Source organism: Desmodus rotundus, chromosome 13 (assembly GCF_022682495.2).
Source record: "Desmodus rotundus isolate HL8 chromosome 13, HLdesRot8A.1, whole genome shotgun sequence".
NCBI lineage: Eukaryota > Metazoa > Chordata > Mammalia > Chiroptera > Phyllostomidae > Desmodus > Desmodus rotundus.
Genome location: NC_071399.1, coordinates 32,286,945 through 32,307,484, shown reverse-complemented (window position 1 = coordinate 32,307,484; position 20,540 = coordinate 32,286,945). Strand labels below are relative to the sequence as shown.

The 20,540-nt window shown below is 37.7% G+C and overlaps 1 protein-coding gene across 1 annotated transcript in view; it reads left to right on the top strand.

The window, feature by feature from the left end:
* The first annotated feature begins 15,308 nt into the window (after nucleotides 1-15,308).
* The window catches only part of TNFSF13B (TNF superfamily member 13b), a 46,168-nt gene continuing 40,936 nt past the window's right edge, over nucleotides 15,309-20,540 (top strand). Inside the window, exons 1-2 of the mRNA XM_024578977.3 lie at nucleotides 15,309-15,847; nucleotides 15,950-16,037. Of these exons, the coding sequence (XP_024434745.1) occupies nucleotides 15,497-15,847; nucleotides 15,950-16,037 (439 nt within the window). The 5' untranslated portion in view covers nucleotides 15,309-15,496. The remainder of the gene's footprint in view (nucleotides 15,848-15,949; nucleotides 16,038-20,540) is intronic.

The following is a 20,540-nucleotide window of genomic DNA, read 5'->3' as shown; positions in this document are numbered from 1 at the left end:
AAACTCAGTTACAATGACAAAAATCATAAAGATAAGATCATCTGTTGATAACTTAGACAACAGTAACAAATAAGTTTTAACCTTTTATGAAATAAAGTGAGAATTCACAGTATACAATGTAAAGAAAAAGATAGTCATAGCTACAAAAGAAATTGAAAATGAACTATTCTGAGTAAATCTATCAAATAAAATTTGAAGTAGTTTGAAATGAATAATCTTGCACAATAGAATGTAAGCTCCATTAGCAGAAGTTTTCAGGGTTTTTTTCTTTTCTTTTCTTTCTCTTTTTAATCTGTAGCACCTAGAACATTATTCAAGAAGTTAATGGTAAAAATTCTTTGTCTGGCAGTTGCTTTTCCTGCTTTATTTCACTGTTTATTGTACACACAAAAACATTTATGTAAACTCCAACTTCCCCATATTATTACTTCAAAAATATATTCATAGTATCCTCTTACTGTCTTTTTAGCATCTGTAATAGCTCTAGAAAGGTCCTGTTTTTCATTTGTTTGTGAAAATTTGTACTTTTTTTTTCTTTGTCTTTTCCTAAAAATTATTCACTTTATTTATTTCAAAAAATCAAATATCTTTATTCTCTCCATTGTATGTTTGCTTTTTGTCTATTTTCTTAATTTCTTTCATTTATATTTCTTTTATATTTATGCTTAATTTAACTTTTAGGACTTTGTGAACTATATGCTTAGCTCTTTGTTTTTCATTTTTCTTTTCTGAGATATGCAATCAAAACTGTCATACTCTTCATAAAAACAGTTTTAAATGCATTTCACAAGTTTGGATTTTTTTTTACATATCCCACACATTTTACTATGTTCAGGAATTTCATGAGAACTTGCTTGGGCCTATTTTTCTGAGTTTCTACTTGGTGAAGCACTTGGTGCAGTGTCAGGTCTTTCATAAATTAAAAAAAGGTTTGGAATTTTTTTTCTACAAGTTTTTAAATCATTGTCTCTTTAATCTATCCCTTTCCCTTCCTTACATCTCCTATTTTTTGCATGTTAAATCTACATTCTTGTGTTTTGAGATTTTATTCCCACTTGAGCCTTCAGGCCAGTAATTCAGAGCTCAAAAGTGACCATCTTTTCCTTCAATTCATACATTCAACTGTCTAATTGGAAAACTATGAGGATCTTTTTTAGTTCCTAAAAAATTTCCTCCAATTTAACCTTCTATTTTTAAAATTCAAGTTGTCTCTGCAACCTCTGTTTTGTGTATGTGTATGGGCATTTCTGCATTTTCTTTCTTTCTGTGATGGCTTATTTCTCCTAAATGTCTCATTAGTTTTCTTTACCACTGAACTGGTACATTGTTGTCCAACTGGTGGGAAATCAAGTTGAATCTAACTCAGTATACTGGCTTTGTACCTGCCAGGAAACTTGCAGTATGCTGATGAGGCATTCAGGGAGACATTTCCTTCCCCTCTTCCCCTTACATTTCCCTAGTCTGAAGGACCTGAGGAGGAACTCTACCCATCTAGTTCCTTTGTGTGCTCTCAGAGGTGGAGGAAACTTTGCAAAACCACATGGGGTTTATGGTAAGTGCCCTTACTTACCCATTTATTCCAGGATGCACTGAGACTCCAGTCTCAGATATAATACTGTAAATTATTACTTTGGGGAAAACAAAACCTCACATAATTTTTCTCTGTCTCAGGCCAATTAGAACCCAAGATCTCACTAACATCTAGCTTTTACGCTCCCTGCAGTTTGGCTTGGGAAAGAGAGATAACTTAAAAAGTTGGTAGGAGGGAGAAGTAAAATGCATTTATGTTGCATTTTTTCTCAGAATATCCTAGACTTCCCTGTTTTTTTTTTGTTTGTTTGTTTGTTTGTTTGAGGTGATTCCCTCCTTACAAGGAAACCCACAATTCTGATTTCCTTTTTTTTTTTTTCTTTTTGAAAGAGGGTAGTGAATTTATTCTGGGTCCAAATAGAAAAAAACAGATCCATTAAATACATCTTTTAAAGATGTTGTTTTAAGATTCCTAACACTACTAAGTAACTGAAGTTATATATATAAAAAAAAACTTTGTACAACTGAAAATAAGGCTTTTGAAATGAATGAATTCCTTTTTCTAGCAATGAATTCTGACCTTTTCTTTTTACAATGTAGTTATTAAAATGTGGACATATGGAAAAAATTCTGAAAGAACATAACTGTTGGGTACAAGTTTTTTAGTTGTAGGAATATAGATATTCTCAAGCTAACAGAATTAGGGTGTCTTTGGGTGCATTAACATCTAATGTTATGTCAAATTGGCTTAAAGAGCAAGGAAAAAGTCTTAATATAAGACGTTCTCAAATAAGGGAACATGAAGAGTTAAGTCAACAGCACAATAGTGGCATTAAAGACCCAGGTTTCTTACTCTCCTACCCTCAGACTGGCAGCCTGGGCATCACAGCAGTTGGTTGACATCCAGCACAGTTCTAGGTTGTTATATGTAGATATGTGACAGAACAAGAAGAAAGGAATCTTCTTCTAGTAGTATTGGGAAAGTTAAGAAAACAACATAATTAAAAGTGCTATTATGTGGACATGTATTTAATGGGTCTGTCTTTTCTGTGTGGACCCATAATGAACTCAGTCCCCTCTTTCAAAAAGGAAAAATAACGATATTTGACTGTTTAAAACCTCCCATGTGTTTACTCTCAGCTATGTGGCTATGTGGATGGGGTCACCAGGACTGCATCACAGTGAACAGGATTGAAGTGTGCAGTTGGTCAGCATCACACAGAGTCGGATATTGAAACAAAATCAGTTTCTAGATTTGGGGCAGGAAATAATATATTAAGGTGGTGGCACAAAATTAGATGTATAGACGTGTCTGACTTCAGAGTCCACACTCTTAACCTCCATCATTTCACTGCTCACATTCAATAAACCAAGTTTTAAATAAATCATTAAAAATGTTTGAAAACTCAGCTTTATTAATTTTTAAAGGTAGAGAGAATTTCATAAGTAATATTTCCTTCATGGGTAGAATTACTTTATCATTTTTCCCAATGTTTTTGAGGGGATCGAATCTGACCAGGTATTATTTGAGTGTCCTTGTTTGTCAATGTGTATTCTGTATTTCTGTGTATATAAATTGGAAAAGTTCATTCATGTTTATGGAATACGTAGATGATCGCATCGACTGACACATATCCATCTTAATACTAATGAAAATATTATTATGTAAGTATTATAAAAGTAAGGAATGACACACTAGATTGAACTCTAATTGGAATTGTATTGACTGCACAGTCATTTCTTAAAAACACACTTAAGTAAACACTAGCATTCAAGAGCATTAAATTTGAAAACAGCATAGTCATGAAAGAAAATGAAGTTCTTACCAAAGTTCATTTTTTAAAATTTATTTATTTAATTTTTATTCAGTTACAATTGTCTGCATTCTCTCCTACTCCCTCCACCCCACCCCAGCCAGTCCCACCTCCCTCCCCCCCCTCCCCCCTCCCCCCTCGATCTTGTCCCTGTGTCCTCTATAGTAGCCCCTATAGACCCCTCTCCCCACTATCCCCTCCCCAATCCCCTATGGCTATTGTTACAATCTTCTTAATTTCAATGTCTCTGGTTATATTTTCTTTGCTTTTCTCTTTTGTTGATTATGTTCCAGTTAAAGGTGAGATCATATGGTATTTGTCCCTCACCACCTGGCTTATTTCACTTAGCATAATGCTCTCCAGTTCCATCCATGCCATTGCAAAGGGTATAAGCTCCTTCTTTCTCTCTGCTGCGTAGAATTCCATTGTGTAAATGTACCATAATTTTTTGATCCACTTATATGCTGATGGGCACTTAGGTTGCTTCCAGTACTTGGCTATTGTAAATTGTGCTGCCATGAACATTGGGGTGCATAGGTTCTTTTGGATGGGTTTTTCAGGGTTCTTAGGGTATAATCCCAGCAGCGGAATTGCTGGGTCAAAGGGCAGTTGCATTTTTAGTTTTCTGAGGAAATTCCATACCGTTTTCCACAGTGGCCTCACCAGTCTGCATTCCCACCAACACTGCTCTAGGGTTCCCTTTTCTCCACATCCTCTCCAACATTTGTTTGTTGATTTCTTTATGTTCACCACTCTAACCGGTGTGAGATGGTACCTCATTGTGGTTTTAATTTGCATCTCTCTGATGGCTAGTGATGCTGAGCATCTTTTCATATGTCTCTGGGCACTCTGTATGTCTTCCTTGGAGAAGTGTCTGTTCAAGTCCTTTGCCCATTTTTTAATTGGGTTGTTTGTCTTCCTGGGGTGCAGTCGTGTGAGTTCTTTATATATTTTGGAGATCAGGCCCTTGTCTGAGGTATCATTGGCAAATATGTTTTCCCATACTGTTGGTTCTCTTTGTATTTTAATGCTGTTTCCTTTAGCTGTGCAGAAGCTTTTTATTTTGATGAGATCCCATATGTTTATTCTTTCCTTTATTTCCCTTGCTTTAGGGGACGTGCCTGTGAGGATGTTGCTGCGTGGAATGTCTGAGATCTTCTCGCCAATGATTTCCCCTAGGACTTTTATAGTGTTACAACTTATATTTAACTCTTTATCCATCTTGAGTTTATTTTTGTGTATGGTGTAACTTGGTGATCAACTTTCATTTTTTTGCACGTAGGTGTCCAGATCTCCCAACACCATTTGTTGAAGAGACTATTTTTGCTCCATTTTATGCTCCTGCCTCCTTTGTCAAATATTAATTGACCATAGAGACTTGGGTTTATTTCTGGGCTCTCTGTTCTGTTCCATTGGTCTATGTGCCTGTTTTTATGCCAGTACCAGGCTGTTTTGATTACAGTGGCCTTGTAATACAGTTTGATATCAGGTATTGTGATCCCTCCTGCTTTGTTCTTTTTTGTCAAAATTGCTGCAGCTATTCAGGGTCGTTTATGGTTCCAAATACATTTCTGAAATGTTTGTTCTATATCGGTGAAATATGTCATGGGAACTCTCATAGGGATTGCATTGAATCTATAAATTGCTTTGGGTAGTATGGCCATTTTGATGATGTTAATTCTCCCAATCCATGAGCATGGTACATGCTTCCATTTGTTTGTGTCTTCCTTAATTTCTTTCTTCATTGTTGTGTAGTTTTCTGAGTACAGGTCTTTTACCTCCTTGGTTAGGTTTATTCCTAGGTACTTTATTTTTCTTGTTGCTATATCAAATGGGATTTTTTTTCATGATTTCTGTTTCAGCAGTTTCATTGTTGGTATACAGGAATGCCTTTGATTTCTGAGTATTGACTTTGTATCCAGCTGTTGTGCCGAATTATTTATTAGGTTGAGTAGTTTTTTGGTGGAGTCTATAGGATTATCCATGTACACTATCATGTCATCTGCAAACAGTGACAGTTTCATTTCCTCCTTTCCCATTTGGATGCCTTTTATTTCTTTTTCTTGTCTGATTGCTGTGGCTAGGATTTCCAGTACTATGTTGAACAGGAGTGGTGAGAGAGGGCATCCTTGTCTTGTTCCTGATCTTAGTGGGAAAGCTCTAAGTTTCTGTCCATTGAGTGTGATATTGGCTGTAAGTCTCTCATATATGGCATTTATTATGTTGAGGAATGCTCCCTCTTTTCCCACTTTGTTGAGGGTTTTTATCATAAATGGGTGCTGTACCTTATCAAATGCTTTTTCTGCATCTATTGATATGATCAAGTGGTTTTTGTTTTTGCTTTTATTTATGTTGTGTATTATGTTTTTTGATTTGCGAATATTGTACCATCCTTGCATACCTGGGACGAATCCCACTTGATCATGGTGTATGATCTTTTTAATGTATTGCTGGATGCAGTCTGCCAATATTTTGTTGAGGATTTTAGCATCTATGTTCATCAGTGATATTGTCCTGAAGTTTTCTTTCTTTGTTATGTCTTTATATGGTTTTTGGATTAGAATGATGCTGGCTTCATAAAACGAGTTAGGGAGTCTTCCTTCTTCTTGAATTTTTTGAAATAATCTGTGGAGGATGTGGGTTAGCTGCCCCTTAAATGCTCTGTAGAATTCTCCTGTGAAATCATCTGGTCCAGGGCTTTTGTGTGTCGGAAGCTTTTTGATTACTGCTTCAATTTCATCAGGCATTACTGGTCTGTTCAGGCTTTGTGCTTCTTTTTCATTGAGTTTTGGAAGGTTATATTTTTCTAGAAATTTGTCCATTTCATCTAGGTTTTCAAATTTTCTGGCATACAGTTCTTCATAGTAATTTCTTAGAATCCTTTGTATCTTGGTGCTATCCGTTGTAGTCTCTCCTCTTTCATTTCTGATTGTGTTTATTTGGGTCCTCTCTCTTTTTTTCTTGATGAGCCTACTTAAGAGCTTGTCGATTTCGTTTATCTTTTCAAAGAACCAGCTCCTGGATTCGTTGATCCTTACAATTATCCTTTTAGTCTCTATGTCATTTAACTCTGTTCTGATCTTGGTTATTTCCTTCCTTCTACTTGCTCTGGGCTGTCTTTGTTGTTGTTCCATGAGTTCTTGTAGGTGTGTGGTTAGGTTGTTTATTTGAGCTGTTTCTATTTTTTTTAGGTAGGCCTGTATTGCTATAAACTTCCCTCTCAGGACTGCCTTTGTTCTGTCCCATAGGTTTTGGGTTGTTTTGAGTTCATTTTCGTTTGTTTCCAGGAACTTTTTGATTTCTTCTCTGATCTCATTTTTCACCCATTCATTGTTTAATAGCATGCTATTCAGTCTCCATGTTTTTGAGTGTTTTGGGTTTTTTTTCCTTGAGGTTTGTTTCTAGTTTCAGTCCCTTATGGTCAGAGAAAATGCTTGATATGATTTCAAATTTCTTGAATTTGTTGAGGCTTGTTTTGTGTCCTATCATGTGGACTATCTTTGAAAATGTTCCATGTGCATTTGGAAAGAATGTGTATTTTGCTTCTTTGGGATGAAAGGCTCTATATATATCAGTTAAGTCCATTTCATCCAAGGCCTTGTTCAATGCCACTATATCTTTGTTGATACTTTGTTTGGAAGATCTGTCCATCTTTGACAGTGGGGTATTAAAATCCCCTACTATAATTGTGTTGCTGTCAATATCTTTCTAGAAGTCCTCCAAGATTTTCTTTATGCATTTTGGTGCTCCTATGTTGGGAGCATATATATTTACAATGTTTATGTCTTCTTGGTAGATTCTTCCTTTGAGTATTATGAAATGACCATCTGGGTCTCTCTTTATGTCCCTTCTTTGGAAGTCTATTTTGTCTGATATGAGTATTGCTACCCCTCCTTTTTTTCCTGTCCATTTGCTTGGAATATTTGTTTCCAGCCCTTCACTTTCAGTCTGTGTAGGTCTTCTGCCCTGTGGTGGCTCTCTTGTAGCAGCATATGTGTGGGTCATGCTTTCTTATCCATTCAGCTATTCTATGTCTTTTGATTGGAGCATTTAATCCATTTACGTTTAAGGTTATTATTGATAGGTATTTATTCATTATCGATTCTTTGTACCTGTGTTCTTCCCTCTTTCTCTCTTGTCTTTCATTTTCTTACAGCAACCCCTTTAGCATATCTTGCAGAGCTGGTTTGGTGGAGGTATATTCTTTTAGACCTTTGTCTGGGAAACTCCTTATTTGGCCTTCTATCTTGATTGAGAGCCGTGCTACGTAAAGTAGCCTTGGTTGCAGGCCTCTGGTTCTCATCACTTGGAATATTTTTTTGCCATTCTCTTCTGACTTGGAGCGTTTTCATTGAGAAGTCAGTTGCTAACCTTATTGGGGCTCCCTTGTATGTTACTTCCTGTTTCTCTCTTGCTGCCTCTGAGATACTTTCTTTGTCTTGGAATTTTGCCATTTTAATTATGATGTGTCTTGCAGTGGGCCTCTTTGGGTTCCTCTTGATTGGGAGTCTCTGTGATTCCTGGATTTGTGTGACTTTTTCTTTCATCAAATGAGGGAAATTTTCCAACATTCCTTTTCAAACAGGTTTTCTATCCCTTGCTCTTCCTCTTCTCCTTCTGGTATCCCTATTATATGGATATTATTGCCTTTCATGTTGTCCTGCATTTCCCTTAACCCCTCTTCAGTCTTTCTGAGCCTTTTTTCCTTATCTTGCTCATTCTGGGTATTTTTTTCTCCTTGTCCTCCAGTTCGCTGATCTGGTCCTCTGCTTCATCAAGCCTGCTTTTGATTCCTTCTACTGTGTTCTTCAGTTCAGAAATTGTATTCTTCATTTCCTCTTGGCCTTTGTTGATAATTTCTATTTCCTTTTTCATGTTGATATAGTTTGCAGTGAGTTCATTGTAGTTTCCCTGTAGTTTTGGGTAATTCTGTGTGAGCTCATTAAGCTTCCTCATAACCAATTCCTTGAACTCAGAATCTGATAGTTGACTTGCCTCTTTTTCATTTAGCATTGTTTCTGAGACTTCCTCCTTTCCTTTCATTTGAGGATTGTTTCTTTGTCTTCCCATTGTTTGTGAGATTCTTCCTGTTAGCCTCTGCTTCTTAAGTTGCTCTGTTCTGACCCCCTGAGTTTTTGGTGTAAACTTCTGTGGTACAATACCTGTGAGATTCAGTGGGACAGTCTCTTTGATCTCCTGATCTTACTGATCTTGGGCTTTGGTTTCTGTTGGCTCCATGTATGTCTTTGGTTTTTGGTTCTTGTTGGGTCTTTTTGGTGGGTCTTTCCCACCAGCTGGTTATCTGAGGGTCAGTCTGTCCCCCACCTCTTGCCTTCTGTTGTGCAGGTGTGGGCAGGTTGTGTTGGAGCTGGTTCTTCCGTGTTTACAAGGTTTTGAGGCTTTTCTCTTGCTCTTGTTCAGTTGTTTGTTCTCACTATTTAGTTGTATCTCCAGATAGGTCCTGGGTTGAGTTAATGTGACTTCCACTCCCTCCTTCACCTTCTTCTGTTGTTATCTGTTGGTGATTCCTTTGTTGGTGGGTTTCCTCTTCCAGGAGGAATCCTGGTGTTCCCAGTTTCTACCCACTCTTTTTTTATGGTAGGCCTTCTATGGGCTATGGGTGTGAGTGCAGAGCCTTCCTTGATCCGCACTCTCCCTGGATCCTGTGGTCTCAGTTCACTCCAAGATGAGGTGCAGACACTCCAAATTCACTGGGCATCCTCCCCTGGATGGTTCCTGTAGTCTCAGCTCCCTCCGAGATGAGGTGCTCACAGTCCCCGGTTGATGTACACACTCCCCAGACTGGCAAGTGGCTGGGTGAAGAGCAGACTGGAGCTGTTGCTGCAAGGGAAGTCCCCAAAGTGCCCCAGAGGGTCTTTTTCTTTTTGGTAAAAATCCTCCTGCTTGATCCTGTGGATCCCTCCATACAAGGAAGGGCCTGACCTCTCACACAGCCTACCTCTACAGCTAGGCAGGGTGCTGTCTGGGTCAGGATAGCATGCAGCCCAAATTTCAACTCTCCTTGGCTAGCGCCTGCAGTCTCCCTGAGATTTCCACTTCGTCCTTATTCCCCTCCCTGCGACTTCAGGCAACCGGGTCTCTCACAGTATTGCTCAGGCCTTGTTTGGCAGCAGAGGGGGCCCTTAACCCGGCTGTCTCCCAGGAGTCCTGCGGCAGGCCCCGCACGGGCGGGCTTGGGGCTGCAGCTGCCCTGGTCTCCCCATTGGTACCAGGGACCTTTTTGTCTTGAAGCAATCCCCTTACCTTCTGTTTTCTCAGTGTCCTCTGTACTTTTTGGTCTCCTATCTTCATAAACGCTGGGCTGCTTTTGGCTGTTCGCTTTGTTTCTCAGTAGAGTGGATACGTGTTTCACCCAGGTGCAGGGGGAAGTTAACTCCGCTCCCACCTATCTCGCCGCCATCTTCTCTCTCCCATTTTTTTTGAACAGTGACAAAAATAAAGCTCTAGTAAATGCATACGTATTTCTCTTTTTAACAACTGTCAAGAAAGATAAAGCAGCCTTGCCAGTCACTGACATTATTTTTTGTGTAAGAAATAACCAGGGTCATCTAATTTTAAGAACCTATGGTTATTTTGTAGTTAAGTTATACAGGGTGGTTAGCATTTAATTTTCCAAATCGAGTTTCACTATAACTATGATACCAATGATTGCATAGCTGTTTCTACCAGAAGACAGCATGATTTTTTTCCTGAAATTATTTGTATCAAACATTTTTCCATATTGAGTACTTTATTGATTTTTTTAGAGAGAGAGAGAAACTTTAGTTTGTTGTTCTACTTATTTATTCACTCATTGGTTGTGTCTTGTATGTGCCCTAACCAGAGATGAAACCTGCCACCTTGGCGTATCAGGACAATGCTCTAACCAACTGAGCTACCCAGTCAGGGCTTATAGTCTGAGTATTTTAGAGGCAATTTTTACCCAGAGCTGTTTTCAGGTACGTCTGCATATCGAGAAAAGCTTTGTCTCCATGCTTGAATGATCTGAATCCTTATGAAAGACTGTTTTCCTCAAAGAAAGGGGTGTAAGAGAGATTTCCCAAAACTTCTAATTCTTCATAATACTATTATGCCAGTTTATTATTGGTGAGGTTTTCAATATAAGAAGCAAGCATTTGAGTTCCAGCTAAGATGGAGTCATAGATAGAGACCCTTTGCTTCCTCACACAACCAAAAGGAGGACAACAACCAATCTGAAATCAATAAACAACCAAAATTACCAGGAAATCAAACTGCATGGAACTCGAACCACCAAGGAATTAAAGAAAAAATCAACCAGAACGACCAGACCAGTAAGACAGTGGGACCGGGCTGGCCAACTCAGAAAAACTGTGGTGACTCATGGACATTGGGGGGCGGTGCTGACTGCCCAGCTGGGGGTGCTGTGCAGGAGGGGCTGACTTAAGAGATGACTGTGGACTATGGCTAGGGTTGCTGCGGGAGGAGAAGCTTCCAGTCTCACAGGAGAGTCCAAGAGTCCATTGAAAATTGTGCTAGAGATGAGCAAGGCCAGCCGCACTGTTCCCTCTCTGGCCCCTCACTGACAGGCAGCGCTGCAGTGCAGCAAATAGGGGTGCCCTGCCATGGTGAATACCTAAGGTTCTGCCCCCTTACAACCTATCAGCTGCTCCAAGACAAAGAAATATGGCCCAAATGAAAGAACAGAGTAGAGACTGAGAAAGGGAGCTAAGCGTGGAGGAGATTGCCAACCTATCTGATGGAGAATTTAAAGCCCTGGCAATCAAAATCCTTACAGATCTGATTGAACTTGGTCGAAAAATGAAAAAAACAAATGAAGGATACTGAAAGTGAAATAAAGCAGAATGTTCAGGGAACCAACAGTGATGGGAAGGAAACCAGGACTCAAAGCAATGATTTGGAACAGAAGGAAAAACTAAACATCCATCCAGAACAAAATGAAGAAACAAGAATTTGAAAAAATGAAGAGAATCTTACAAACCTCTGGCACAACCTGAAACATTCCAACATCCAAATCATAGGGGTGCCAGAAGCAGAAGAACAACAGCAAGAAACTGAAAACTTATTTGAGCAAATAATGAAGGAAAACTTCCCAAATCTGGCAAAGGAAATAGACTTCCAGGAAGACCAGAGAGTCCCAAGGAAGTTAGACCCAAAGAGGAACACAACAAGGCATGTCATCATTAAGATACCCAAGATTAAAGACAAGGAGAGAATCTTAAAAGCTGCAAGAGAAAAGGAAAGAGTTACCTACAGAGGAGTTCCCATTAGACTATCAGCTGATTTCTCAAAAGAAACCTTGCCGACAAGAAGGGGCTGGGAAGAAGTATTCCAAGTCATGAAAGGCAAGGGTCTACATCCAAGATTACTGTATCCAGCAAAGCTTTCATTTAGAATGGAAGGATAGATAAAGTGCTTCCTAGATAAGGTCAAGTTAAAGGAGTTCATCTTCACCAAGCCATTATTATATGAAATGTTAAAGGGACTTATCTAAGGAAAAAAAGATCAAAAATATGAATAGTAAAATGACAACAAACACAACTATCAATAAATGAACCTAAAAGAAAAGAAGAACAGTGGAAACAAAAACTAAGCAAACAACCAGAACAGGAATAGAATCAGAGAAATGGAGATCACATGTAGGGATTTCAGTGGGGAGGGGGAAGGGAGGAATAGGGGGGAAAAGGTACAGGGAAGAAGAAGCATGGTTAGTAGGAATAAGGTAGATGGGGAGAGATAAAGAATGGTATAGGAAACAGAGGACTCAAAGAACTTATATGTACAACACGTGGACATGGACTAAGGGTGGGGGGAATGCTGGAGGGTTGGGGGACAGGGTGGAGGGGGGATAGAGGGGGAAAAATTGGGAAAACTGTAATAGCATAATCAATAAAAAATATTGTAAAAAAAGAAGCATTTAAAGAGTAAGCTTATTTTATGCTTGGTTTAGTCCCTTGGATAACTTAATTTCTTTTCAAAACCCTCACATGTTCCTAGCTGCCCACTCCTAAGTGGATGGGCCAAAGGAACATGGTATCTCAGTTTGTTTACTAAATTTGGTATAGGTATGTTATAGGAGAGTGTTTAACATTCCAGTTGAGAAAAAGAAGTGGGTAAAAAGTGTTGAAATACTGACAGAGAACTGTTTGTGGCTCAGGTATGGTAGCTTTTCCTCCCTCAATAAACTTGTGGTTTGGTGTATTATTCAATGAATATAAACATGCTATTTTTTTCACAGAATTTCAGTTGAATTACTGTCAAACCATTTCCTCTACAGGAAACAGATCCTTAATTTATGGAGTAATAACTTCCTTTTGTTCCTCTAATAAGAAATTCAAGAGCAGATGAATGCCCTTTAGTTTTCTACCTGTCTTCAGAGAAATTTAATTATGTGGTCCCTGTGGAGGACATTCAAATGGCAATGACTGCTTCCCCATGTCTGGATTGGGGGAAGCCTCCTGCTGTCTCCTGTAGAGGAAACACTAGCTCTCTCCATGTTCAGGGTTGGCCACTGCTTCATCAAGATGGGATACATGTTTTAGAAGGCCTGCACATGGGCTGGTCAGTGGCTCTTTCTTGAGATGGTCAACAGTGAAGTTCTCTGAGCAACAGAGCAATGAAGGCAGACAGAATTCTCTAAAGTGATTAATGATTCCCTCTCTCTTCAGAACTTTTACAACAGAATATGAAGATGAGTGACCACTCAGAAATGAAAGAACGTTGGCTCCCAGAAAGAAGCAGTGTCTGTGGGTGTCCTGAGTGAAAGAAGAGAGTAATTGATTTCTAGCACTGCCTTGAATTCTTTAATTCTATTGTATGTTTTCAGGCAATATTAAAACACACACACATATATATATATATATAACCTGAGTGAATTTCAATTACTTTCAGTCAGAAAGTTTTAATATAATTCACAAGTTAATTCTTTTTTTTAACGGGAACATTATCTAGTATGTGTCACCCTGATTGACATGGAAACAAGGACTTTGACAAACAGCTTGTGATACATGATGTCTGATGCAAAAGAGTTTGCACACTCACTAATAGGACACTTCCACCTGAAAGATTAGACAACAGCTAATTTGGAGGACCAAGGTAATGATTAAAATAATTTTAAAGAATTTTTAAAGTTTTTAAAAGTCATTTTCAAAGGTTGTGAAATATGTGGACACAAAGAAAAAGAATAACAATCCCATTAGGTAAAAATGAGTAAGTCTGATGAAATCATACTTAGTGAGACAGTGAAGAAATGGGAACACATGGGAGGGTGACTCAGTGACACCTGGTAAAGGTAAGATGTGTCTACTCTTCAGGAGGTGTTTACTTGGGAAACTCTTGCAGATGTTACAACAAGATGGGCACAAAGATGTCTATTGTGGGACTTTGTAATGAAAAAATATTTCATGTAACGCAGGGGTGTTCAACCCACAGCCTGCAGGCTGCATGCAGCCCAGGATGGCTGTGAATGCAGCCCAACACAAAGTCATAAATTTGCTTAAAACATAGATTTTGGGGGCATTATGTGTCACAATGTATTTAATGTGTGGCCCAAGACAACTCTTCTTCTTCCAATGTGGCCCAGAGACTCCAAAAGTCATACACCCCTGAATGAATCAAATTTTTCATGTAATGAATAATTGCAATGAGTAAAAATGAATGAAAAATGAAAACCTCTTAAATGTAGTTTGTTCTACATTTCTGAAAGCCTCAAATCTCAGGGGCAGTTATCATCCCATTTAATAGATGAGGAAATTGAATCACAGAGAGGTTACATATTTTGCTTAAGCAAAGTAAAGGGTGGAGCCAGGAGTTGTTGGCTCTGGAGTCCTTATTTGCCTTATTTAAATTGTGTTTGTCACTGTCTTTTTGAAGAAATGTGAGCTGAGATAGACCTAATGCTTCACAGGACTAGCACCCAGGGGATTGTGCCTCACCAGGCCTTGGCAAGTGCTCAGTAACTCAGTTATCGTAGTGTGAGTTCCTTACAGGATATGTAGGTGCAGGAAGCAAAGCAGCCAGAAACCAGAGAATGTCCAGGAGCTGGCTATCAAGACAACTTAAGAGTGGTGTCCTGGCAACAACACCAAGTCCAATAGCAGAGAACTGAAACTAAAGTGACCCCGGTTTGAGTCAGGCCATTTTGTACACACGTTTGATTGGGACAGAGTCAACCCAATGTGGACTAGTACACAGGTGTTTCAGGGAAAGAGCAATTAATGGTGGGACTGAGGCATTTGGAGCTAGAAGCAAGGCCAATGTTCCTCAGAACAGTGTCAGACTGAGGGGTACTTGAAGCTCGAGAAGTGGGAACAGGAGAGGTGGGACACCTCCTCAGAACAAGTTGTCCTGTGGGTAGTGGACTCCCTAGCAGTGAGTCCCAGAGGAAAATAAGATGACTTAAGTTTCCCTTTAAAATGTATTCCCCTGCATGTAAACAACACTCCTCCTATCTAATCTAAATAGGTTTGCAAAATTTAGTCACATTCTTTCTATTATATTGCTAAGATAATAATAAGGAGACTACTCCCCTGTGGACTTCCATGCCTCCTTTGAGGAGCCTTGGAGGAGGAGCCTTCTACTTGAAGGTTGTTAATAAATCACTCTCAAGTTGAGTACAGTTCAATGCTAGGGCACTTAGCTTATTTGACCTTCACATTAATTACTTTTATTACACCAGCAGGAACTTTAATGTTCATTTTCCCCTTCCGTGCAAAGCCCTGTGGCCCCAAGCAGACCCAGTTCTTTCATAATGCCAAAGGGGGAGCTCCTTAAAAACCTGCATGGCTTAGAAGTTCTCTCAAGTGTGCTGATCCAAACTCAAAGTTCTGTCAGATCAGTAGATTTAATGGATTTGTTTGTGTATAAATGTTTTGAGATGCTATTAAAATTCTTACAAAAACTGAAAGTGAAATGAGGAAGACTGATTGAGCAATCGACTAGAAGGGTGAATGCCAGGAAGACCTATTGTACAGTAGGGGCAGAGATGCAGCAGTGCAGGGAGAAGAAAATTCAGGAGAATTCTCCTGAGGGCACGAGCCAAGCTGGCCAATGTAGTCAATGTAGGACATCAACAAACACAGATAACAGGAAATGATCCATTCCTTGTGGTCACTTATTTTAAAGACCTGAACCTTCATAGTTCAAGGAGTGAAATGAATGACTCCACAGAAGGGAAGCAGTCACGCCTTTCTTGTTGTTTTAAGAGAAGAGAAGAAATGAAACTGAAGGAGTGTGTCTCCATCCTCCCCCAGAAGAAAAGCCCCTCTGTCCGATTCTCCAAAGATGGAACACTGCTGGCCTTGACCTTGCTGCTAGCCCTGGTGTCCTGCTGCCTCACGGTGGTGTCTTTCTGCAGGGTGGCTGCCCTGGAATCAGAGCTGAGGAGCCTCCGGGAGGAAGTGCAGGAGCACCAAACTGAGCAGCGTCCAGGCCCACTCCGGGTAGGAGCAGCAGCCGCCAGGGCAGCTGTGCAGGAGGTTCCAGCTGCCACCTCGGTACTGAAAGTAAGTTTGCAGCAGCTGAAGCCCTAGGCACAGTTCTCCCTGCAATGCTGTCTCCCCTACTTCAAATGTCTTTGCCATAACTTGAGGTTTTTCTCCTTGTAGGGGATCTTTGCACCACCAGCTTCAGGAGAAAGCAACTCCAGTCAAAGCATCAGGAGTAAGCGTTCCGCTCAGGGTCCAGAAGAAACAGGTAAGTTTGGGGCACAGAAACCTTTCAGAATCGGAGATCCCAGCCTTCCCAGGAGTGGAGGATACCATCAGTTAGGGGAGCGAAAGGTGAACATAACCTAGAAAATGTTCAATTTACCACTTAAACTGGATTTGGCTTTAAAGCAAGCCCAAGCACTGGCAGGTTTAATAGGTTGCACAGCACGTTTTGTTCTCAAATGAGCAGATTTGTGCATAGTATTTGTGTGTGCTATACCGTAAGTATAGGGGAGGAAAAGGAGGCACATATTTCTCATCAAATAGATGGTTAACTTCTACGTTGGAAGCATTCTCCATCACTCTAGAAAAAAAAGTATTACATATTAGTATAGAATTGGTTTTTGTCTAATTGGGCCATGGAAGTTCAGCTAAAGACAAACATTTCCTGAGGGTGCATTGGATACTGTGAAATCAAATGAAGTAGGTGTGTGTTTCTACTTTATTTGTTTTTTTGCTGTTCAGAAAGTTTATTTTATATACACATATACACTGATTTTAAAGCTTTTCTTTAGTGTATGCTTTTTCAGGAGGGCCACCTATTCATAATATTCTTGTAACAGTTCTTTAGTGGTTTCTACTTGTCTTCATGTTCCACTCATGCCACAGAATGTCACAGTCTCCTGAAACCTCACATCTGTTGGGTCCTCCTAAAATGCACGATTTTAGTTTCTTCAGAGATGAAGAAGATTTGCATTGCATTTACTAGCATCACAATTTAACAAACCCTTGGCATTGTTCCCCCTTTATAATGAAGAACATTTTTTAAGCACCTGGAATGTGCCAGGCAGGAATGTACCTGGATAAGTGTTGTCACGCTTACTGTTTCCTTTAGTCTTCCGAGTGAGTGTGAGATAAACACAACGTGTGTAATTATTTACATATATTTACACTTCTGAAGAGGAACGCGTGAGAGACATATAGACCAGGTGTTCTATCAGACACACACACTTTAGATGCTCTGACTGTAAAGTTATTTTTCACTAAATGCTTTATTCGTAAAAAATATTTTTATTTTATAAAACCATATTTTTATCTGGTTATATCTTTGTGCCAATTATCAGAAACAATTGGGTTTAAATATTTTTAAACTATGAAACACTTGTGTTTATACAATACTTTAACACATCGATTATTTTTTATATTTTGCATTTTATCATTTATATTTTCTACATAATTGAAAAATATAGCATTTATATTAGGGTATATTTTGTGTTCACTTATATATTGAGCATTTTTCCTATTGCTGAGTAATTCTCACACATCTACATTAGCTTATTCATAATAGAGTCATTTAACACGAACATTTAACTTTTTCTTTTTTTTTTTACCGTAATGGAATATTCCAGAATTTTTGGTGCAGATCTCTAGTGTTTACGAGGACTTACGTGTTCAATATAAATTTAGTAGGTGGAATGTCTGAGCTAGAAGAATGTACATCTTTATCACCCCTGCTACCTTTTGCCTATTGCTTTTAAAATTAGTTATAAATGCAGTTAAAATGTAGTGTACAAGTTCTACACATTCTTATAACAACTTATCTTTTAGAATGTATTTAGACTAGTTTAGTACTTGTAAAACAGTATCTCAAATTGAATTTGTTGCTTGCTTACAAATAAGAATTAACTTCATTCCACATATTTTAATAACTTCTAATTGTATCGCCTGCTAATTTTTATTTATAACTTCTCTCATTTGTCTCTCCTGTTTTTTTATAATTTTAATATACTCCATAGTAGACACATTGTGTATCAACATTTTATGTTAATATTTTTACAATATTTTGCTGCTTTTTAAAATGTGTACAGAAAATTTGCATCTGTACATTTTAATGTAATAAGCTTCCCCTTTTGATTTTCTCCCATACACCAAAGCTAGAAATACATCTGTTCGTAACCTCTTAAATAGCCTAGTCTATCATTTGCTATTTTGACTTTTTTATAATTTAGTGTTTTAGCTTGGTATTTAACTCATAATTCCTTCTGGCATTTACTTTGATAGATTATGCTATACTGGCTTTAACTTCCCCTTTTTTCTATGTTTTCCAAACTGCTGCTAAATATCCCAACCAAATTTATTAGATGATACTTTTTAACTTATTTGCAATGGAAAGCTTACTGTATTAAATTCCTCATATATAGTTGAATGTATTTGGAGACTGTTTTTAATTGATTTATTAATCTGTTTGTACTAAATAAAATATCTTAAGTAATTTTGTAATGTAGTGAGCTTCAATATCTGGTAGGATCAGGATGCCTCAGTTGCCATCATCTTTCTTTGCTGGCATTCCCCTGCCTCTACATGTTTGTTTAAAAATAAACCTTACCTTTACCATTGCATAGAGGGTAGAGGCTCATTACAGCAGATTTAAGAAGAAAATATTAGAGTAATAAGTCAATAACTCCTTGAGTTTTACTTCCCCAAAATATACTCTATTAATCTTTTAAAATTCCTCCCATGTTCATGTGTTTACATATTTGTGATTTTATGGCACCAAAAATTGTATACTGATAACAAATTCCCCCCAAATAATTTGTAATTTTTAGAAAGCTTAGATATTAACAGAAAATTCTGAGTGAATCATAATTTACCCAGTTTCCACAGTCCATAAATAATCACTGCTGTCATCGTGTTTTGCCTCTAATTTTTGTAAACCCTTAATATACAGGGATGGGCAAAGTAGATTCACAGTTGTTTGTATGGAAAATACTATAGTAATAAATAATAATACAGGAATGAAGTCTGCATTTTGTGTACTCACAACTGCAAACCTACTTTTGCCTACCCCTGTATAATGTACATACAGTGTGTATAGTATATAGTATATGTCATGTATACATATTTTACATAGTACATACTCATAACATCCATAGATCTGAGATGGAAGGTTTGAAGATGAGAGACTTAGGGACAGGTAATATATGCAATTGCTTGTTATAAACACTATTCTTTTGAGCAGGGAAAATTTATTTTGTTTAGTACTGCTCCAAAATTAATGTATATACCCAAGAATATTGCCTGAAGCTCTATGATTTTGTTGTTATTCGTTAGGGTCTTTATTCTGGAACTGAGAAAATTCTATGCAGTTTGAAGCTATACAACTTTCCTTTTTTTTGTTGTTGTTCTATTTAGTTCTGATTTATTTTCAGGAAGACTCAAAAACCTCTGGTTCCTTTTACTTTCAAAGTGTTCATTTATGTTCTTATTTATTAATTTTCTATATACATTTTGGGACCATTAATATTCTTTTGGAATTTAAAACTGAAGAAGAAAATGAACTTTTATACTGCTTAATTGATATATTCAAGTATGTTTAATATCTCTATTAAATATTGAATTTAATTTCCCAACAAAACATGGTTTTTCTTATATAAGTTTCACTTTTCTTTCAAAGTTAATTTTAAAAAGTTTTGTTGCTGCTTTAGAGTCTTAACATTTTCAAATAGCTTGTTAAACTGTTTAAAAATGTACAGAATTTTTAATAAATAATATAGCATTTGATCTCATGCTTATTTTTAAGCCACAGCATCATACTTAAGGATTTATAACATACTTACAGATTTATACTTAACAGAATTATAATATTTTCTTCAATTTTTATCTGCTGTCTATATATACTCTTCAATGACAGTGTCATTATTTTATAACTATGTCAAAAATGTTCATAGCTAAATATTGCCAAATTATAAATAGAATGTCACCTTATTCTTATTTTTTATAAATTCAGCATACATTTCACTAGCCACTTCAATTTTGTGTGTATATAAAATTCATAAACTCATTTCAGTGTGTTGGTCTAGAAAGTCTGACCTCCCCAGCACACAGTAAGCCTAGTACTGCATCAGTATTTGGTACTTACTACATACCCTCTAGGAGAGCTGTTGTCTGTTTATTTGTATATGTCCTGTGTGTACAAGTAGAGCCTTGTGTGGCCTGGCTCCTTTTTCTTCCTCTGTTTATTCATCATGACACTTTCACATAGTAGATAGTCTATTAATATTTGTTGATGGATTTTGGGCTCAAAATGTAGCAAGGTAGAATGATTTGGGAATTGCTTGGAATCATTTTGTTCATGGGATTTTCCCATGTTTCACTTAGAGACCAACTTAAAAATTTTTAAACTTGACATTTAAAGCAATTAATTAACCATAGAATGAGCCTGGTCACAAGGCTGGAGTCATGGGGGGAGTTTGGGAATGCCTTGCCTCAGACCCTCTTGGTGCACAAAGTAGACACAATTTGAACTGAAAAGTCACAGAGAAGCTCCCATATGCAGCAACCTCTTTTTCTTTTTTTTTATGTTCCATTCTAGTTCTGATTTATTTTCAGGAAAAATAAAAAAACATTTGGTTGTTCCTTTTGTTTTCAAAGTGTTCATTTATGTTCTTATGTATTAATTTTCTATATACATCTATATACAACTAAAATTTCATGGATTTCTGGTTTTATTTAATTTTTTTTTAATTGAAGTATTATTTACATATAGAAA